This window comes from Camelina sativa, chromosome 12, assembly GCF_030686135.1.
Source record: "Camelina sativa cultivar CO46 ecotype springtype chromosome 12, ASM3068613v1".
Taxonomy (NCBI): domain Eukaryota; kingdom Viridiplantae; phylum Streptophyta; class Magnoliopsida; order Brassicales; family Brassicaceae; genus Camelina; species Camelina sativa.
Window position 1 is genome coordinate 11,075,685 of NC_141891.1, and position 22,176 is coordinate 11,097,860.

General features: G+C 38.2%; 2 protein-coding genes and 2 pseudogenes across 3 annotated transcripts; all 4 read left to right on the forward strand.

The window, feature by feature from the left end:
- The first annotated feature begins 421 nt into the window (after window positions 1-421).
- Window positions 422-1,748, forward strand: LOC104731345 (peptide methionine sulfoxide reductase B9). Its single transcript, XM_010450686.3, has 3 exons — window positions 422-755; window positions 1,059-1,215; window positions 1,312-1,748. Exons 1-3 carry the CDS (start codon window positions 637-639, stop codon window positions 1,465-1,467), a joined length of 432 nt encoding a protein of 143 aa, XP_010448988.1. The 5' UTR covers window positions 422-636; the 3' UTR covers window positions 1,468-1,748.
- Window positions 1,749-3,745: 1,997 nt separating this feature from the next.
- On the forward strand, window positions 3,746-4,996 carry LOC104731346 (peptide methionine sulfoxide reductase B9-like). Its single transcript, XM_087479430.1, has 4 exons — window positions 3,746-3,837; window positions 3,942-4,112; window positions 4,327-4,483; window positions 4,575-4,996. The coding sequence occupies exons 2-4, from the start codon at window positions 3,991-3,993 to the stop codon at window positions 4,728-4,730; spliced, it is 435 nt and encodes a 144-aa protein (XP_087335556.1). The 5' UTR covers window positions 3,746-3,837; window positions 3,942-3,990; the 3' UTR covers window positions 4,731-4,996.
- Window positions 4,997-6,025: 1,029 nt separating this feature from the next.
- Window positions 6,026-9,063, forward strand: LOC104731347 (uncharacterized; annotated as a pseudogene). Its single transcript, XR_015575368.1, has 6 exons — window positions 6,026-6,223; window positions 6,306-6,356; window positions 6,463-6,522; window positions 6,660-6,761; window positions 6,867-8,442; window positions 8,647-9,063. The product of XR_015575368.1 is annotated as an uncharacterized LOC104731347 (transcript).
- A 749-nt stretch (window positions 9,064-9,812) lies between these two features.
- Window positions 9,813-10,469, forward strand: LOC104733417 (ubiquitin-conjugating enzyme E2-16 kDa pseudogene; annotated as a pseudogene).
- Window positions 10,470-22,176: the final 11,707 nt, after the last annotated feature.

Below are 22,176 nucleotides of genomic sequence, written 5' to 3' on the forward strand. Positions count from 1 at the left end.
CACTGTAGTAGGGGACGTGTTTTTGACAACCAATCCAGCCAATAGCTAAGCTACATTTGTTTTTCATTTACTCTTAACTTAATTTTTAACTTGTTTAACGAACGAGTACTTCTAAATTATAACGACCCAAAATCTAATGAGCCAAACGACGTGACTTAGAGAAAAGAATAAAAAATTTAAAATGTGTATTCGCATCGTGATCAAATGAAATTATATATAGTATACGTCAAAACGAGTCAACAAGTCTACGAAGCACTACCTCACCACTCTCATTGCTGTCCTTTCAAGTTTATTGCATAATTGATACGTAAAATTATTATTATTTGTTTAAAATAATAGTATCCTTTGGACGATTCTCCTGAGCTGTCTGAGAAATATTCTTGTCCTATGCCTATTTATACCCCCACTCATCATAAGTATTGAATAACAATCAAACCAAATCCTTAACACAAAACTTCAAACAGTATATCTCCAACATTATTACATAAACAGCGTAGTCATACCTCACCCCATTGCAGTTCTATATACATACTCACAAAATCAATTCTTCACTCATTTTCTTAAAGGATCTCAAAGCACACGATCATATCTCCGTTGCCTTCAAGACACTTATCCAAGCATTTATCTATCATAATCATGCCAACTTCCGCAACATTGGTGGCTCCATCAACTGGATCTTTCCAAAAAAATGATCAAGAGTGGCGTGCAATTTTGTCTCCTGAACAGTTTAGAGTTCTCAGGGAAAAGGGCACAGAGTAAGAGAATATTCCTTAAACATTTAACTTCATAACTTTTATTTTATTTATTACATCTTTCTCAAAAGCAACTACAATATATCACCATAATGTGTTAGAGATTCCGGTTCTAGTCCAAAATACTTATGAAAAGAGTAGAAAACCTCACCATAACATGTGTTAGGTGTCCGGCTTAATAAAAATAGATAAAAAACAAAAAAAAATTATGTCACTGTCATGCATGCATGATCACTTGATCAGTGATCATTTATCACCTCCTCTTAAAACGGTCTTCCTGATTTTTTGTTTTTTGGATAAATATAGAGGCCGAGGTAAAGGAGAGTATACCAAACTGTTCGACGACGGAACCTATAGTTGTGCTGGCTGTGCAACTCCTCTTTATAAGTCCACCACTAAGTTCGACTCTGGTTGTGGCTGGCCTTCCTTTTTCGATGCTATCCCTGGTGCCATTAAACCGACGGTACGTAATTGACATATCCTTTTGTGACTCACAATTGTTTTAGTAAAAAAAAGATTGTAAACTAAACAAATTTTATGTGTATATTATATATATCAGCCGGAGGCAGGAGGGAGAAGAATGGAGATCACGTGTGCGGTATGTGATGGACATTTAGGTCATGTTGTCAAAGGAGAAGGTTTTCCCACAGCGACCGATGAGCGTCACTGCGTCAACAGCGTTTCTCTCAAGTTTTCCGAAATTTCTTCCCAATAAATGGATATATATTCATATTTGATGACCGCTCTTGTTCGACCAATTCATCTCCTTCAAGAAAATTGAAGATCACGTGTTTGATCGTTTGAGATTGTTATATTGTGATTCGTTCCTAGTCATGTGTGAGTGTGATATATATGCTCTCATTGTTGGTTGTCACTTGTGTGATTTTCTTTTTTTGCTTAATTATAATACTTGTTATCTTTCCATGCATTGACCGTTAATAGTAATATGTTCAATGCAAGTCCTCTATATATATAATAAAGAAATGCTTTGTTAAATAGTTTAATCAGTTGGAAGTGTGTAATGTTGATGGGGAAATGTCAAACAAAACAAATTAATGAGACTGTGGAATTGTTAAGAAAGACTAAGTCTAGAAAATTACCACATTTGATGGGGTATAGTATTGATTTTTCAACATCATACTTGCAACAAATATTATGTATAAATCTCAATTCTGAAGTAAACTTCTCCGATAAACTGTGTCGCAATCATTTTTGAAAAAGATTAGGCGAAATGTCTTGCCAAAGCTATTTAACTATACATGAGTTTTTCTTTCACCCAATTCAAAAATTTCCCACATCAAACTCATGATGTGTATTCACAAGCTAGGTCTTATTCAAATATTATTATTGTCAGTTTCTGAAATAATTGTTCAAGTTCAAATAAATGCTCGAATGGCCCTCGTACATGTAATTGTAACTCTGTTTTGTTCAAATTACCAGTATTTAATTTAGACGTGAAATTATCTTTAGATTCGAATGGACAAAGATTAGGAGCTTCAAAATGAACAAAGATTAGGAGCTTCAAAATGAACATGTGATTTTTATTAGAAATCGAAATATATTTTTTGTCAACTAGTAAGACATCCTAAATATGATTAACAGGTACAAAAGCTTTTAAAACATGTAAAAATGGGTGGAGTTTTAGTTAAGTTTTGCTCAACTTTTTTTTATAAGTATGTGAGTTTTCATTAGATGAAAAAGTTTGTAAAAGTTACGATCGTCTTGATACAAAAAACTGTTCCTTGCCAAAAAAAAGTTAAAACAAAGAAGAATCTATGAGTAGAAAACAACCTATACTTTAGCCATACTCTCATAAGTTTTCTAAAATGTTAACGTCTTTTCTTTGTCAGAATTTCATCGCAAAGTTGTTTGTCAAGAATGTTGAATAAAGCATATAGGCATCCGTGGCAATGTTGTTGTGGTACCAGTTGTTTCCCTCCTTCCAAATGGCATAGATGATTACCTCTGCAACGAGCTTTCGAAGAATATGAGATGAAGTTGAGTCTTTAATATCTAACCAAGCTGAGAATGCATCCCGAATGTGGAAAGTAAACGGATTGTGGCCCAATCTTCTCGTTGCTTTTGACCAAAGATAGCTTCACCAACTTTAGAATACGAAAACAGATAGTCTCGAGTTTCAGGACCAAACAAAAAGGACAGCACCATTTGTAGTCCCCAAATAGGACGTGTTCAACTTGTCTGAGTCAAAGGACGTCTTCGGTCAACCAACGCAGCCTAATTTAGTTTTCATTTGCGTATAAATTAACAAAGATTCAAAGAAAATCAAACGCATTCGTAATATATTTAAATTTAATAATTAGTAAACCCTTACAAATACTGACAAGAGTCTTTCTCCCCTAATTTAATCGTGAGACCAAAAAAATAAAAAGAAGCATACAGTTCTAAATGCATATTTAGGAGTATGATCAACTTTGTTTTTTTCTATAGACCGAAGTTTCTGTGGAACGTTTATAACTTTTTCTTGTTTTTTTTGAATAAATGTAAAACCCTTGAGTTAAAAAAATCTTCTTTACAGTATAGCATCGTTTGGTAATAAATATCATGAAGAGAGAAAAAAAATATGATGTTTTCGTAATCTTTCATGACAAAAAATTATATGTTACTTAAGTAGTTTTTTTTTAATCTCTTCAACGAAGGACTTAATTTCAAACGAGTCAGAATTATATTTATGTTTTGATATCTAAACGTGGGCAACAAAACGAATAAAATTTAAGAAAATGTATTCGCATCGTGATAAATGAAACATTATGTATAGTGTATACCATCAAACAGAGTCAACAAGTCCACCAGCACTATACCTCCCCACTCTCTCTTGGTGTCATTTTAAATCTATTGCGTTATTGATACGTAAATTATTATCATTTGCTTAGAACAGTATGTCAGTATCCTTTGGACGATTCTCCTGAGCTCTTTGAGAAGTATTACTCTCGTCTATGCCTATAAATACCCCCACTCATCATAAATGTTAAATCACAATTAAACCAATTCTTTAGCAAAAAAAACTTTGAGCAAAAGCTAATCACTTCCTCTTCGATATCTCTCCAACATTGTTACATTTTTTTTGGTAGGATCTCCAACATTATTACATAAATAGCGTAGTTACGCCTTTGCAGTTCTAATTACTCACAAAATCAATTCTTCATTTTATTTTCTTAAAAAATCTCAAAGCACACGACCATCTCTCCGTTGCCTTCACAGACAGTAATCTATCGTAATCATGCCAACTTCCGCAACACTGGTGGCTCCATCAAGTACTGGATCTGTCAAAAAAACAGATCAAGAGTGGCGTGCAGTTTTGTCTCCTGAGCAGTTTAGAGTTCTCAGGGAAAAGGGCACAGAGTAAGAATACTCTTTAAACATTTAAGTTCGTAATCCATTGCATCTTTCTCAAAAACAACTACAATCACCATAACATGCTATTAGGTGTCCGGCTTAATAAAGATAAAAAAAAAATTAAAGTTAATATGTCAAAATGTGCATGCATACGTGATCACTTCCTCTTAGATGTTCTTTCTGACTTTTTTTTTTGTATTAATGGTTTTGATAAATATAGAGGCCGAGGTAAAGGAAAGTATACCAAACTGTTCGACGACGGAACCTACAGTTGTGCTGGCTGTGCAACTCCTCTTTATAAGTCCACCACTAAATTCGACTCTGGTTGTGGCTGGCCTTCCTTCTTCGACGCTATCCCTGGTGCCATTAAACAAACGGTAATTGACATATCCTTTTGTGACTCACAATTGATTTAGTAAAAAAATATTGTAAATTAAACAAGTTTTATGTGTATATTATACATATCAGCCGGAGGCAGGAGGGAGAAGAATGGAGGTCACGTGTGCTGTATGTGATGGACATTTAGGTCATGTTGTCAAAGGAGAAGGTTTTCCCACAGCTACCGATGAGCGTCACTGCGTCAGCAGTGTTTCGCTCAAGCTTTCCGAAATTTCTTCTCAGTAAACCGATATATCCATCTCGATGACCACTATTGTTGGACCAATCCATCCTTCATGATAAATTTGGAGATCAAGCGTGATCGTTTGAGATTGTTATGTTATATTATGTCACGTTCCTAGTCATGCATGTGTGATATGCTCCATTTGTTGTTTGTCCCTTGTATGATTTTTTTTTGCTTGATTATATATACTGTGTGTCATCTTTACATTGACCGTTGATATGTTCGATGCAAGCTAAGTCCTCTATAATAAAATTTGGCTTTTGTTTAATCAAATCTTTATTTAGTAGGAAGAGTACTGTACGTTGTTGATGACAAAAGCCAAACAGGTCAACTTAATGAGATTGTGGAGTTGGTGAGAAATACTAAGTATAGAAAACTACCAGATTTGATGGGGCATGGTATTAAATTTTCAACATCATACAGTACTTGATTATGTTGTATAGAACTCAATTCTGAAGGAAATTTCTCTGATAAAGGGTTTTGTAATAATAATTGAAAAAGATTAGGCGAAGTATCTTGCAAAAGCAAACTGATGGATAATCATATGTCATGTCTTACCCAAATATCATTATTATAAATTCTAAAATAATTGTGCAACCTAGCATAAATGCTCAAACGGCCCAGGTCGGATCTCTCTTTCGCTGTTATCACTGTTTCTCCCGTTCTCTTAGTTCTCTCTTTTAGTTCGTCGTCTCTTCTACCCCCTTCGTGTAAGTGTTTCTCCCATCGTGTAAGCTTGTTTCTGTATTTTATTTTTGATTTCAATTTCAATTTTGTGTTAGCTATTAGATTGTTGTTTCGATTTCAAATTTGATGTCAGAATTTTTTTAGGTCTTAAGCACTTGCTCTTTTAGATATGTTCGTGATAATAAAGTCCTTTTCTCCCATCGTGTAAGCTTGTTTCTGTATTTTTATTTTGATTTCAATTTCAATTTTGTGTTAGCTATTAGATTGTTGTTTCGATTTCAAATTTGATGTCAGAATTTTTTTAGGTCTTAAGCACTTGCTCTTTTAGTTTTGTTCGTGATAATAAAGTTCTTTATTAGGTCTTTGGACATCTACTGTTATTCTTTGATATAGTTGTTCGGATCTTTCTTCTTTTAATGTAGTTTTATTGATTTGTTTTCTCAGGATTTGTTTGGGTGTACAAATGATTGAATTGTATTCAGTATGTGGTTTGTGGAAGTTGAACAACAACATTCATTGGAAATTTGAGATGGATAATGAAAGGGGAGCTTCTTTGGTTAACATTGATGAGAATACTAGTTTTAGTGAGTTGGTAAAGATTCTATTATAAGATTTTGACATTGATATTCAGGCACAATGTTTAAAGCTTAGTTATACATTGCCTGCTAAGTCTTCTACTATAGGTAGTATTCCTATCTTTATTAGAAATTATAGGCAGCTTGAAGCTTTTAAACTCAAATATGCACAAAGTGGAGGAGTTCTTCATCTATGTGTTACTGTTGAGGATTTTTGTGAGACTGTAGAGCAGGTATTTTTAGTAAACTCATTCTCTTGTTCTTTCTAATATTGTTTTAGAAAAGTAACTGATTTGAGGAATGTTTCTTTATCAGGGTCAACCTAGCTCTACTCCTTTTATTGAGAGTGTTACTGCTGTTACTCAGGTAACTTTCTACTTTAGAATTTTAAATTATTTCTTGCTTACAAAACCTTATAAAATTCTTTGAAAACACTTGTAAAACGTTTTAAATACTTTACAAATCCTTTCAGGATCAAACAAGCTCAAATCTGTTAGTTGGGAATGCTATTGATGTTTATACTCATACTCAGGTAACTTACAATGGTATAAATGTTTTAATTGCCTTTTCAACCCGTTTTAAAAACCTTTGAAAACAGTTGTAAACCTTATTAAATCCTCTGAAATCACTTGTAAAATCTTTTAAAAAACTATTGATTTGTACTTTCAGGGTCAACCAATACCAAATCCATATGTCGAGAGTGTTTCTCCTGCTGCTTCTTCAAGTCAATATACTGGCACTTCTGATGATTTTACTACTACTCATACTCAGGTAACTTACATTTAAACACTTTAAAAACCTTTTGAAAACGGTTGTAAACCTTATTAAATCCTTTGAAATAACTTGTAAAACCTTTTAAATAACTTGTACTTTCAGGGTCAACCAATACCAAATCCATATGTCGAGGGTGTTCCTCGTAACATGACAACCTCTGTTGGGTATCCATCTGGTTCTTCACACTCAACTGGTCTAATCGATGTTGATTCACTGTTTTGTGGAAAGTTATTCAAAGACAAAACAGAAATGAGAAGTCAGATGCGGATGTATGCAGTCAAGCATAGTTTTGAGTTTCATACTTTTCAGTCAGACAACAAGAGGTATGTTCTTAAATGTATTGATGAAAAATGTACTTGGAGGCTACGTGCAACTAAAGTTAAAGCATCAGATAGCTTTGTTGTTCGAAAGTATATTAGTCAGCACAGCTGTGACTCTGCTTTAAGGAATGTTAATCATCGCCAAGCAACTGCAAGGACTTTGGCTGGTTTGATTAGTAACCATTTTGCAGGAGGAAAGCTTCCTCTCAGACCCAAACAGCTCATGGAAATTTTTAGGAATGACCATGGAGTTGGTGTCTCGTACTCAAAAGCATGGAGAGCTCAAGAACATGCATCAGAACTTGCTAGGGGTATACCTGCTGATAGTTATGAGGTTTTACCGAGTTGGTTTCACATGATAGAAAAGAAGAATCAGGTACTATCATTTACATCAAAGCTGATTCTGATAATGAGTTTAGATATGGTTTTCTGGCTTTTGGTGCATCAATTAGAGGTTTTAAGTTGATGAGAAAAGTTATTTCTATTGATGGCGCCCATTTGAAATCAAAATATAAAGGGACTTTGCTTGCTGCATCAGCTCAGGATGGTAATTTTCAGTTGTATCCTATTGCTTTCGCCGTTGTTGATTCTGAGAATAATGCATCATGGGATTTGTTTTTGCGGTGGTTGAAGACTATTATTCCTGATGAAAAGGATCTAGTTTTTGTGTCTGATCGGGCTTCTTCAATTGCAACTGCGTTTTCAGTAAATTATGTACATGCTCATCATGGGATCTGCACTTTCCACTTGCAAAAGAACCTGGAAACACGATTTAGAGCTTCTGCTTCTCTTCTTCCAGTTGTTCATGATGCTTCAAGAGCTTACACTCAGTATGATTTTGATTATTTGTTCAGTCAAATTTCCAATGGTGATCCGGATCTTGGAGAATATCTTTGGCAAGTTGATATTAGGAAATGGTCACGTGCATATTCTCCTTCTAACCGGTACAACATCATGACATCTAATTGTGCCGAGTCCATTAACTCCAGGTTAAAAGAGACTCGCGAGTATCCAATTGTCTGCCTGTTTGATACAATCAGGTCTATTTTGACTAGGTGGTTTAATGAACAACGTGAGGAGAGCTGTCGACATCCATATGCTGTTACTCCAAAAGTTGGGAATAAGATGAATGAATCTTATAATAATACTACCCGCTGGCTTGAAGTTAGTCAAGTAAATGAAAATGTCTTCGAGGTTAAAGCAGCTTTAAAGACAAATATGGTGAATTTAGACACAAGGAAATGCATATGCTGTATGTTTGATATTGACAAATTCCCTTGTGCACATGGAATTGCTGCTGCCAAACATGTCAATCTCAATGAAAACATGTTTGTTGATGATTATCATTCCACTGAAAGGTTATAACTCTCTTCTTTAATAAGGTTCTTAAAATGTTGCTAAAGTAACAGATCCGACAGGTTTTTACAATGTTTTAAAAGGTTTTAAAAGGTTTTATAAGTTATTTATAAGGTTTATAAACAGTTTAAAAAAGGTTTTACAAGGTTTTTCAAAAGTTTATCAAAGTTCTATAAGTCTTATCTTCCTCTTTTTTTATTTTACAGATGGCGTTTAGGATATTCAGAGAGCATTCACCCAGTAGGTGATATGGAGTATTGGGAGATTCCAGAGAGTGTTAGTACTTCTATTCGGCCACCTTCTACTCGTATACCTAGTGGCAGGCGAAAGAAAAAGAGATAGCTAGTTCATGGGAGTATGGAAAGGCTAAGACAAATTCAAAACAATACAAATGCAGTAGGTGCGGTCAAAGTGGACATAACAAATCTAGTTGTGTAGCTGCTATCTAACTCTCTTTCTCTCTCTTTAATTCAACTTGAATTTGTTCTTTTTAATAAAATATTTCAGTCTGTGGTGTTGTAAACTCAATTTTCTTAGAATTTTTTTTCAGATTTTACTGTTTTAAATCATTATAAACAACTTGTAATGCCTTTTAAAATAGCAAGTCGTACTGTTTTTAATCATTTACAAACAACTTGTAAAACCTTTTAAAACATGTTAAAAACAATATATACTCTTGTAAAACCCTCCAACGATTAAAAATCATATATATATACTCTTGTAAAAGTCGCCACACTCTCTCTCTCTTCCCCTTCCCCTTCCCCTTCCCCTTCCCCTTCCCCTTCCCCTTCCCCTTCTTCATCTCTCTCTCTCTTCTCTCTCACTGCAAAAACCCTAATTTTCCTCTGATTTCACCATCTTCAGTCTCCTTCACTGCTTCGTAATCAAACACCAAGCAAAACCCTCCAACGATTTTAGATGATTTGAAGAGATAGAGACGATTTCGAATTTTGATTTCGAATCGCTTAAGTTTTTTTTGTGGAAGACGATTGAAGGGGTAATACGCGAAGAGTCACTTCGAAACAGCGAAGGGGTAAGTTTTGAAGGAGTAAGATTTTAAGGGGTAAGATTTCGAAAGGTTAATTGATTGAAGGGGTATTACGCGAAGCGTCGCTTTGGTTCGGTTATAATTACGCGTTGAAGGGGTATTTTTTGTAAACCAAAGCGACGCTTCGCCTATTATAAATACTTTTTGCTCTTGACTTACACATCTAACCTTTATCTCACGAAAACTCCTAAATCATCTCTCAAATTCAAAAAATCTATTTACCTAGCGGGTATTCATTAAATAAATCCATAGGGCCCTCTTTTTGTCATTTCTGCAGCGAAGAGAAATCCGGGAAACCAGAAAGAATCCTTCAATCCGTCAGAAATGGCCCGTCGTTCTCCTTCAAGCCATATAAGGACTGATATGAAATATCTGAACAGGGATCTTTCGCCAAACATCACAGCAGGTAAACATATACATCTTCAGATTAGATTTGTTTTACTGTTAAGGATAAAAGAGATTGCGTGTTTGCCTTTTTGTAAGTAACTGTTGATGATGACATTTTCCATTGGGAGGCTACTCTAATCAGACCGGTGAACACCCTTTATGAAGGAGGAGTGTTTAAAATTAGGCTTAGTTTTCCACCTGATTACCCAAGAAATCCCTCCAAGGTATCTATTTTTGATTATACTCCTTTTTATTTTAGCAAGCATGTTTATTAGGACTCCTCTTTTTGCAGCAACTCAATAGTTTTTTAAATAAAATTTCTTGATAATGCAGGTTGTTTTCATCACAAGAACTTGCCACCCAAATGTATCAGATAATGGAGACATTTACCTAAAAGTGTTGAGGGCCGACTATTGGATTCCCATGCCGATTGTTAAGCTTTTCAAGGGATTAGTGGAGAAGTTGATTGAACCAGAGGTCAATGATGAGGAACAGACCATTGAATATCTTGCCAACCTCTACAAATCTGATAGGAGAAGGTTTGAAGCAATAGCTAGAGAGATGACTAATCAATATGCTGGGAGAGGAAACTGAAATATAAACTTAAATAGTTCAAATCTATTTTTAAGAACTCTTGAATAATTTATCTTGTATTTGTTCTTTTTAATAAAATATTTCAGTCTCTGCTATTGTAAACTCCATTTTAAAAAATATTTTATTCAGAGTTTACTGTTTTAAAACATTAGAAACAACTTGTAAACCTTTTAAAAAAGCAAACCAAATTGATATATATCATTATAAACAATTTGTAAAACCTTTTAAAATTTCTAAAAACCAGATAAACTCTTACAGGTTTAAAAGGTTTAAAAGGTTTAAAAGGTTTATAAGCCTGTTTAAAAGATTTTAAAACCCTCTAAAAAGGTTTTAAAAGGTTTTTAAAACTTTTAAAGCTCTCTTAAAACCTTTTAAACCATTAAAACTTTAAAGAATATTAACCCGTTTTAGAAGATTTAACCTTTTAAAAGGTTTTACAACTCTTTTAAAACCTATAAACAGTTTAACACCATTTATAGGATTAACACCATTTAAAAGGTTTTACAAGCGAAAAGAAATAACTTAACATTAAAAAGACAATTTTTTTAAATCTACTTGCAAACTAAACATTGAAAAACTATTCTATTCATTATTCTTCTTGATGTGATCACGTTTATATACCAGCAATAATTTTTAAATGGTTTTTAAAAGGGTTTCAATGGTTTTAAAAGGGTTTTTAAAAGCTTTTAAAAGATGTTAAAAAAGTTTTCAAAAGCTTCTAAAACTCTTTTAAAACCTTTGAAAAGTTGTAAAAGCCCGTTTAAAAGGTTTTAAAACCCTCTAAAAAGGTTTTAAAACTTTTAAAGCTCTCTTAAAACCTTTTAAACCCTTAAAACTTAAAAAAATATTAACCCGTTTTAGAAGATTTAACCTTTTAAAAGGTTTTAAAACCCTTTTAAAACCTTTTAAAACCCTTTTTTGAACAAACTACTCATGTATAACTAAACTGTTTATAGGATTAACACCATTTAAAAAGTTTTACAAGCGAAAAGAAATAACATAACATTAAAAAGACAATTTTTAAAAATCTACTTGCAAACTAAACTTTGAAATACTTTGCCATTCATTATTCTTCTTGATGCGACCAGCAAGATGCCAAATTCCTTAACCTAGGTATTTGCTAATTCTGCAAATTATGGATTTTCCACTAAGTATTTGTCCCTGTACTTCTGCAAAAGAAAACAAAAATTTAAGTTAATATTAAATAACAGTAAAATGTGCATAAAATCTAACAAAAGTCGAGGTTCACTAACCTTTAATTTTTAAAACATTCTGGTACCAAGGTATCTCATTTGTGGAGTAACATCTTTAGAAATTTTGTCAGGATGAAGAATTAATATTGCCCTCCTTGCTACTTTTTTTACATCTTCTTTAGTTATCAAATCCATGCCATAGACTTTTTCCCACTTATTCCCTTGCCAAAGATACTACAATGTAGAACATCCAAATTTTGTGAATATTTAAAGTATATGATTTTTTCAAACTTACTTTATCCATTGACGAAAGCATAATTTTGATGTCCCGCTTTTAGTCCAAGAAGTTATAACTTTCTCGATTTGTTTCACTTCTTCGTCACTTATATTGTTCTCCTGCGTAGTAGGTGTTTGCACTAATACAAACATAAGAAACAAAATATAATATGTCATTTTCAACAGGGCAAATCATTTATAATAAAGAATTCAACAACTTACAACTGCCCATTTCCTGGCTGGTGTGATCTTGTGGTTGTCTTGGGTCTTCATCAGTATCTGAAATATTAATACACTCTTCGTCATCCGATATAATAGTGTACGCTTCTTCTTGGCTTGAGTATACATCATCAACACTGTTAGGCTTCTCATCCTGCATAAATAATTATATTTTCATTAACCATATGTAAATTATTTTCAACTATGTTTCTACAAGGTTTTTAAAATTTGTCGATCATATTCAAGTAACACATACCTTATCATTATTCATATCCTCTTCTTGTGGATCATTTTCATTAGTATCCTGGGTATCTTCTTCAGGAATAACACTTGGGTCCCCTCTCAAGTCAATTTGTTTCTCATGTTGATAATCTGGATTCTCTTCTTTAGATACCTAGAAATATTGTAAATTTTGTTTAATACTATTTAAAACACTAGCAAAACCTTTGAAAACGTTTATATGATTTTGTTAAAAACTCTTTTAAACACTTTTAAAATGATTTTAAAAGGAATTAAGTTTTTTTCCACTTACAAATTCACTTGGAGAAGCTGGTACTTCCTCTTCTTCAAAATCGGGGGCAGAGGCTCGTACTTCCTCTTCTTGAAAAGAAGTGGCAGAGGCTTGTACTTCCTCTTCTTGGAAAGCAGTTGCAGAGGCTGGTACTTCCTCTTCTTGAAATGCAGTTGCAGAGGCTGGTACTTCCTCTTCTTGGAAAGCAGTTGCAGATGCTGGTACTTCCTCTTCTTGAAATGCAGTTGCAGAGGCTGGTACTTCCTCTTCTTGGAAAGCAGTTGCAGAGGCTGGTACTTCCTCTTCTTGAAATGCCCTTGATTCCCACTATGGTGTTGCAGCAGCAGTAATGATCCCCACATGATTCTCCAGTCTCACTAATATTTTGTGAGTAAGTTGACATGTTTTTAAAATCATGTCAATTTTCCCACTAAAAGATATTCTTTTTTTTTTGTTAGTTTGATTCAAGAATGGCCCTGCAGCTTCTCTCACACGCTTTTTTTTTATTTTGTTCTCCTTTTTCAACTTGAATAAATCTTTGAATCCATTCCTCCTTAGTCATCCTATAGCCTTGGATTACAAGTTTAACAACTTCATCAAAATCCTTGTCTTCATCATTCGGTGGCATAACCAAATGGCTATATTCATTGGGATCACAGACAATTGTTTTCACTTCAAACTGCAAAGATAAATCGATTCATATTATATCTCAAAAGTCTTATACAAATATTGTAAAACCTTTTAAAACTCTTTTATAACTCTCGAAATCCCTTGTAAATCTGTTGTAAAGTCTTGTAAACCAGTTTAAAACACATTATAAATCAAAATTACGTTACTAACATTTTTTTAAAAGGTTTTACAATGTGTTTTAAAACTATTGGAAAACAAAAAAAAATAGTTCTAGAGAAGTAATGGTACCTTGCAAGACTCAAGAACAAATTTAGTTCATTGAATTTTGGGGAAGATGACTTTTGCCATTGCAAGATCAGTGGGAGATGTTGATTTTGGCTTGAAATGCTTTCCCTAACACCAAAATGTTCCCCTAGCTGGCAAACTGAAGATACCAACCAGATTTGGATTGCATATGGAAAGCCAGCCATTCCATACTGTCTCTTTGCCAACGTTCCCACAATCATTTGTTTCACATCTCTCACTAATGATTCGTAAGCAATTTCACCCCAAGGATACTTGCAGTAATTCTCAAAACTACTGGCTCTCAGCAAATTCTTTAAGAGAATTTGAACTGCTGGATTTTGTGCTATCAATATCCCCTCAACTAGTAATAAAGCACCTAATCTAATTCTTTCCTCATGTTTCATGTCTTTTCCTTTCAATTTCAAAGTATCAAGAAGACGTTTGCAGGTCATTTTATCATTCATCCACAAATCTTTTTTCGATGTAACAGTACCTGATGGAACAGTACCTACTGGAAGGCCTGTTGTAATGACAAATTTCCTTAGCGAAAATCTCATAGATTGATCATCAAATGCAAACCAGAGCTCGTTTTTCGCAGAAAAAATCCTCCTCTGTAGTAAGTGGTGGACCAGTTGACTCGAGAAGTTGATATTTTCCCGATTAACAAATTCTATAATTGGACCCAAGAAAGACTTCTCTAACTGCTTGAACTCTTTTTTTTTTAATGCTTTCTTTACAGTCGCCAAAACAACTTCCTCTGAAGAATATTTAGTTACTCTCTTTAATGTATTTCCCTCTGTGCCTGGCGTGATTATTCTTTCTGGGAAGCACAGTTTCTTCGCAGAATCTTCAAAAATACTCATATCGCAAAACCTGTCAACATCGTTTACAGAGAACATATTCATGCCATGCACCCAAGATCCCTTATAAATCCTATTTTAAAACCAATATAAAACCTTTTAAATACATTGATAAATTTCTAACCTTCTTATTCCGAGTTCACCAAAACATCATAAAAATTCATATTGAAATAGAAATTGAAGTCAAAATTAAATTCCAAACCAAACTTACAAATGGGAGAAGAAGAGACGAAGAATTCGAGTAGAGGACTGAGAGGAAAAACGAGGGAGAAGAAGAGTCTATAATTTGACGAAGAAAATGGCAATTTGAAGTCCTCGCGTACCCAATCAGCCGACTCCTACTTTCAATCCGACGACTTCGTGTCTGCAATCCGACGAAATCAAGAACCCAAATTAAGCAAATACAGATTTGAGTGAATTTCGCGACTTTCAACCTCCCAGACGGAAAACTGTACTTTTTGAAAGAGGAACCCTTGACTTTTAGGGACAATTGATACAGGAGGGGGGGGGGGGGAGGGGGTTATATTTTACAATTGGGCCTAGGCCTAGGGCTTTCACCCTTATTATACAAAAACATTGTAAAATCTTTTAAAATATAAATTACATTTTATAGTATTAAAACCATTTAAAAGGTATTACAATCGTTTTAAAACGTATTATAAAAGGTTGAAAAGGGTTTTGTTTTGGGTATTTCAATGAATTTAAAAGATTTACAAGTGTTTTAAAACGGATTTTAAAAGGTTTAAAAGGGGTTTTTTTGGGTATTTCAATGAATTTTATAGGATTTACAAGAGTATTAAAATGTTTTTAAAAGGATTCGGAAAGGATAAACAACGTTTTAAACTTCATTGTAAATACCTAAACTTAAACGAAGTATATATATAAAAGGAGTAACTTAACATTTTTTTAGAATAGTGTCACAGTAAAAACACTAAAATATTGTTCTTGATGCAATAAGTTAAAGCACCATTCCTGCGATCACGTTTATATACCATCAAGATGCAAACTTCCATTATCCTAGTCATTTTGTAATTCTGCAAAGATAATATAATTGATGTTAGAACCATTTAAAATACATTACAATACCAACTTGTTAACCCATCTAAAACCAGTTTAAATAACCATGTAAAAACCTACACTGACCTGCAAAGATGTCAACCGCCATTTTCTTCCGTAAATCACCAATTGACTCATTTGTAAGACTGCCATGTGTTGTTATGCTCATAGCCAAACACTCGATTGTCTTTAGCATGAAGACACCACTATCTTCAATCTTATCAACCTATCAAGAAAAAACAAAGTGAAGAGTCCACAATATTTACAGAGACCATATCACAAAACTAGAAAACAAGCTCAACAGTATTTACCTGAGGTATGCAATTTATAATACTGATTCTGAATTGAGATTTCTTTGTATCATTTTTCATCCCAAATTTCTTCTGGGCAATATACGTGTAACACCCGCAAACCAATTTTTGGTATTTTGGTAAGGGTGTCGATCGACACCACAGGGGGAGTGTCGATCGACACCAGTTGTGGCCGGTTTGGTCGGTTCAAATTTAATTGTCCGGTTTGCGTGGTTGGTTTAGGGAATCCCTAAATCGAGTTTTTAGAGGTAGAAAACGACCTAGGGTCGTGTTATTTGGAGTTAGTCGCCGTTTTTGAGAGAAAAACAAAAGAGAGAGTGTTCTTGAGCTTTTGGGAAGAGATTGAGAGATTCCTTGCTGTTCTTGGGAGATCTAAGGCTGGGGAGGTGTTAGAAGCTTGCTAGGAGTGAGGGAATTCGTTCTTGTTGGTCAGAATCTTCTTGGAAGAGGTGAGTGCATGACCATGGCTTATCTAAGCTAAGATCTCTAGATTCTATGTGATTTGGTGCTTATGTGGTTGTTTCTTTGAGTTCTCTATGATATTTCGTTGCTGTCTGGGCTGGGTTTGGCTTCTAGGAGTGCAAGGAGCGGATTGGAGAAGCTTGGAGGCGAGATTCGGAGTTTCTGATCGAGGGAAATCGCTGCTCGGCATCGGTGGCGGTCGACACCAGTTGGGGTGTCGGTCGACACCAACGCGAGGACGGCTCGGGACTTTAGCGAGTGTCGAACGATGCCATGTGGAGGTGTCGGTCGACGCAAACCAGGGTTTTCGGGAGTGTCGGGCAGGGTGTCGGTCGACACCAGATAGTCAGTGTCGATCGACACCATCTGGTGTCGGTCGACACCCCTTGTTCAGTTACGATGGACGTTGCATGCTATGTATATTGCCTGGTTTGTTTTATTGATTGTTGTTTGTGGCATGTAGAGATCTTATTGCTTGTGTGTATAGCCCAGTAGATGGGAGGATTGCCTCACTGAGTGTTTATCAAATACTCATGCATCTCAATTTGTGTTTGTGGTGCAGGTAAAGGCAAAGTGTGATCGTGGAATCAAAGGCAATGAAGAGGAGGATGTTCTAGGGACTTGATTGTATGGTTATCTGGCATGGTTAGGTTGCTAGAATTGAGTCTTAGAGCATTGTTAGGATTGCTGGTTGTTTGATTTACGCTGTTTGGGATTAATGCTGGATATTACTTATTTGGTTATTGGTGATTGTTTTATTGGATATTTATTGGTATGTGGTTCCGCTGTTGGATTGAGAATGTGGTTAGGTGGCTAGTGGGTATGGGACCACTAGTTGTAGCTATTTAATTAGATTATTATTTATTATTTATTTATTAAAAAAAAAAAAGGTCGGTTGTTTCATTTTGGTATCAGAGCCCTTACGGTTCTAGGTTTGGGTTCACTAGGTTTCTGTTGTAGATGTTTGGGATTGCATGTCTTGATTGATTATGTGAGTTAGTCAATTGTGTGTGGCATGAAGTCCTAGAACATCCTCTTCGAGCCGAGTGTGTGATTCCACGGTGAGTTTATGTTTCTGTGTTATAATAGTAATTGTTTGCTTAGCCTTCTGTTCATGGTAGTGCAGATGGTTAGAGAGGATGCTGTGACTGGTCGAGGTCGTGGACGCGGACGTGGTCGCGGACGTGGTCGTGGTAGGGGTAGAGCCCCAGTGGTTAGTGAGACCGAGGACCAGAGTGTGACAGCTGAGGGTGTTGGCGAGTCGCAGGATGTTCCGGGGGATTCCGTGAGTGTGGCAGGAGGGGGCGGTATTGATGCTCCAGTGGCCGGTGATGCTAGGGTCCCGGGTGTGGGGGTCCCAGCGGGTGGAGTCCCTGGTGTTGACGTTGCGGCTTTGCTAGCACAGGTGTTAGAGCGGTTACCACCAGTGGTACCGGCTCGGGCTCAGGTAGTGCCACCAGTGGTGGCGGAGGAGCGGCAGCCAGTGGTTGCGGATGTGGGAGAGCATGGACGTTATTTGGCTATGCTCAAGGAGATGAAGGGTCTGTTCACTGAGAGGTTTTTGGGTGGTACAGATCCTACAGCTGCGGATGCTTGGAGGACGAGTGTGGAACGTAACTTCCATACTCTGAGATGTCCTGTGGAGTTTTGGGTGGACATAGGGGTCTACTTTTTAGGTGGTGATGCTGAGTTGTGGTGGAGATCCGTGGTTGCTAGGAGGGTGCAGAGGGAGATGACTTGGGCTGACTTCGTCTTGGAGTTCAACCGCAAGTATTTTCCTAGGGAGGCATTGGACCGGTTGGAGGTGCAGTTCCTTCAGATATCTCAGGGGACGCGGTCAGTGCGGGAGCTGGACTTGGAGTTCAGTCGACTTCTATGTTATGGGGGTCGGGCCATGGAGTCTGAGGAGGCTCAGGTCAGGAGGTTCATGAGAGCTCTACGGGATGATTTGAGAGTTCATTGTAGAGGGAGGTACTATGCTACGCGTGCAGAGCTGGTTGAGACTGCAGCAGAGATTGAGGAGGATATCCGGGCACAGTCAGTGTCGGTTACTCCAGCAGTTCAGCCTAGTAAGGCTCAGCAGCAGGGTGGTTCTAGCAGGGGCGGTAGGCATGCTCAGGGAACCAAGAGGAAGTGGGAGGCTACGCAGAAGCCGAGTGGTGCAGGTTGCTTCGGTTGTGGGAGCAGAGATCACATGGTTGCTAGTTGTCCCAAGAGGAGTGTTCCGTCGACAGGACCTCGGGTATGTTATCACTGTAGGGAGACAGGGCACATCAGGCCTTTTTGTCCCAAGTTGCAGCCGGCAGCCGTGGCAGCGTTGCAGCAGGTGCAGCCTGGTGGTCAGCAGGTGGCACGGATTGAGCAGGGGCCTCGGGTTTACACGACAGCTGAGACTGGTTGAACCAGTGCCGGGGCGATCACAGGTATATTTTCTGGTACTTAAACTTTGTGAATTTTAGTAGGTTCAGATTGTATATGTTTCCTGTGATAAAGTGTTAGGTTCTCAACACATGAGGTTTGTGTAGGGACCTTGTTGGTGGGCGGGTTTAAGTCCCATGTTATGTTTGATTCTGGAGCTTCGCATAGCTTCATTACTCCAGAGTGTGCAGAGTGTGCGGGGATCAGCGGGGATCCTGGAGAGCGTGCAGGAGTTGTCAGGGTTGCGGGAGGCGAGTTCCTGAGAGTGATTGGACGAGCTAGAGGAATTGATATTCATATCGCAGGAGAGTCGTGGCCAGCAGATTTGCTTATCAGTCCAGTGGAGCTGTATGATGTTATTCTCGGGATGGATTGGTTGCATCGGCATAGGGTGCATTTGGATTGCCATCGAGGTAGAGTGGAGTTTGAGCGTTCAGGAGGGAAGTTGGTTTTTCAGGGTATTAGACCGACTTCAGGGAGTCTCGTGATCTCAGCCATTCAGGCTGGGAAGATGATCGAGAAGGGCCGTGAGGCTTATCTGGTTACTATATCTATGCCAGAGTCAGTGGGGAAGTCTACGGTTAGCGGTATTCCAGTAGTGGAAGAGTTTGACGATGTGTTTCAGTCTTTGCAGGGATTACCACCATCTCGGTCGGATCCCTTTACCATTGAACTGGAACCGGGGACGACACCGTTATCCAAGGCTCCTTACAGAATGGCTCCAGCAGAGATGGCAGAGCTGAAGAAGCAGCTAGAAGATTTGTTGAGTAAGGGATTCATCCGTCCTAGTGTATCACTGTGGGGAGCGCCGGTGTTGTTTGTGAAGAAGAAGGATGGGAGTTTCAGGTTGTGTATTGATTATCGGGGTTTGAACCGGGTCACTGTGAAGAACAAGTATCCTCTTCCTAGGATCGATGAGTTGTTGGATCAGTTGAGGGGTGCTACTTGGTTCTCCAAGGTAGATCTGGCGTCGGGTTATCATCAGATACCGATAGATGAGGCAGATGTGAGGAAGACTGCTTTCAGGACGGGATATGGGCACTATGAGTTTGTGGTGATGCCCTTCGGATTGACTAACGCGCCAGCAGCGTTTATGAGATTGATGAACAGTGTGTTTCAGGAGTTTCTGGATGTATCTGTCATCATTTTCATCGACGATATCCTGGTCTATTCTAAGAGTCCTGAGGAGCATGCAGTGCATTTGAGGGCAGTTATGGAGAAGCTGCGGGAGCAGAAGTTGTTTGCCAAGTTGAGCAAGTGTAGTTTTTGGCAGCGTGAGATGGGCTTTCTGGGTCACATTGTTTCTGCAGAGGGGGTTTCTGTAGATCCAGAGAAGATTCAGGCTATCAGAGATTGGCCTAGACCGCAGAATGCCACAGAGATCAGGAGTTTCCTTGGATTGGCAGGGTACTACAGGAGATTTGTGCAGGGGTTTGCAAGCAGAGCACGTCCTATGACTAAGTTGACAGGGAAGGATGTTCCTTTTGTCTGGTCAGAAGAGTGTGAGGAAGGCTTTGCAAGCCTGAAGGAGATGTTGACTACTGCGCCAGTGTTGGCTTTGCCTGAGCAGGGAGAACCCTATGTGGTTTATACAGATGCATCTAGAGTTGGGTTGGGTTGTGTTCTGATGCAGCATGGGAAGGTGATTGCTTATGCTTCGCGGCAGTTGCGGGTGCATGAAGGCAACTATCCTACTCATGATTTGGAGATGGGTGCGGTAGTTTTTGCCCTGAAGATTTGGAGGTCTTATCTTTATGGTGCAAAGGTACAGGTGTTTACAGATCATAAGAGCCTGAAGTATATATTCACTCAGCCTGAGCTGAATTTGAGACAGAGGCGGTGGATGGAGCTTGTGGCAGATTATGATTTGGAGATAGCCTATCATCCTGGAAAGGCTAACACGGTTGCAGATGCTCTGAGTCGGAAGAGGGTAGCTTCGGCTCAGGAGCAGGAGATGGAGTCTCTGGTAGGGGAGATCAGTGCGTTGAGCTTATGTGCTGTTTCACAGGAACCGTTGGGTTTGGAAGCAGTAGATAGAGCAAATCTTCTGAGTAGAGTGCGGTTGGCTCAGGAGAAGGATTTGGGGCTGGTGAATGCCTCTAAGGATGTGGATTCAGAGTATCAGGTCTCAGATAATGGTACTATCTTGGTGCACGGTCGGGTTTGTGTGCCCAAGGATGAGGAGTTGAGACAGGAGATTCTGAAAGAGGCTCATGCGAGCAAGTTGTCCATTCATCCAGGAGCGACTAAGATGTACCGTGATCTCAAGAGGTACTATCATTGGGTCGGGATGAAGAAGGATGTAGCTAGTTGGGTTTCGAGGTGTGATGTGTGTCAGCTAGTGAAGGCTGAGCATCAGGTTCCTGGCGGGTTACTGAAGAGTTTACCCATTCCTGAGTGGAAGTGGGATATGATCACTATGGATTTTGTGGTGGGATTGCCAGTGTCACGGACCTTTGATGCTATTTGGGTCATTGTGGACCGGTTGACTAAGTCAGCACATTTTCTGGCCATTAAGAAGACTGATGGAGCAGCGGTCTTGGCTAAGAAGTATGTGAGGGAGATAGTCAGGTTGCATGGGGTGCCAGCGAGCATTGTGTCTGATAGGGATTCCAAGTTCACTTCGGTGTTCTGGAAGGCGTTTCAGGCAGAGATGGGCACTAAGGTGCATATGAGTACAGCTTATCATCCCCAGACTGATGGACAGTCAGAGAGGACGATCCAGACGCTGGAGGATTTGCTGAGGATGTGTGTGTTGGATTGGGGTGGCCATTGGGCAGATCACCTGAACCTGGTAGAGTTTGCTTACAACAACAGCTATCAGGCGAGTATTAAGATGGCTCCTTATGAGGCTTTGTATGGGAGGCCATGTCATACACCATTATGCTGGACTCAGGTGGGGGAGAGGAGCATGTTTGGTGCTAGTTTTGTTCAGGAGACCTCAGAGAAGATTCGGGTTCTCAAGCTGAACATGAAGGAGGCTCAGGATAGGCAGAGGAGTTATGCAGGTAGGAGGAGGAGAGATCTTGAGTTTCAGGTGGGAGACAGAGTGTACCTCAAGATGGCCATGTTGCGGGGTCTGAACAGGTCATTGTCAGAGACTAAGTTGAGTCCGAGGTATATGGGTCCATTCAGGGTGATTGAGCGGGTTGGACCAGTGGCATATAGATTGGAGTTACCTGAGGTGATGCGTGCATTCCATAAGGTTTTCCATGTGTCTATGTTGCGGAAGTGTCTCCGTGAGGGAGAGGAGGTGTTGGCTAAGATTTCTGAGGATCTTCAGCCTAACATGACTTTGGAGGCGAGACCAGTGAGGGTTCTCGAGAGGAGGATCAAGGAACTTCGGAAGAAGAAGATTCCTTTGATGAGAGTCCTGTGGGACTGTGATGGTGTTGAGGAACAGACTTGGGAGCCTGAGGCAAAGATGAAGGCAAGGTTCAAGAAGTGGTATGAGAAGCAAGCCGCGACTTGAGCTTGTTTAGCCTG

What these genes read in the sequence shown, in the direction of transcription:
- LOC104731346 (XM_087479430.1), top strand. Translation starts at nt 3,991, where the DNA reads ATGCCAACTTCCGCAACACTGGTGGCTCCATCAAGTACTGGATCTGTC. An exon ending in CTCAGGGAAAAGGGCACAGA is followed by an intron (nt 4,113 to 4,326) that starts GTAAGAATACTC and finishes TGATAAATATAG; the next exon opens with AGGCCGAGGTAAAGGAAAGT. An exon ending in CTGGTGCCATTAAACAAACG is followed by an intron (nt 4,484 to 4,574) that starts GTAATTGACATA and finishes TATACATATCAG; the next exon opens with CCGGAGGCAGGAGGGAGAAG.
- LOC104731345 (XM_010450686.3), top strand. Translation starts at nt 637, where the DNA reads ATGCCAACTTCCGCAACATTGGTGGCTCCATCAACTGGATCTTTCCAA. An exon ending in CTCAGGGAAAAGGGCACAGA is followed by an intron (nt 756 to 1,058) that starts GTAAGAGAATAT and finishes GGATAAATATAG; the next exon opens with AGGCCGAGGTAAAGGAGAGT. An exon ending in CTGGTGCCATTAAACCGACG is followed by an intron (nt 1,216 to 1,311) that starts GTACGTAATTGA and finishes TATATATATCAG; the next exon opens with CCGGAGGCAGGAGGGAGAAG.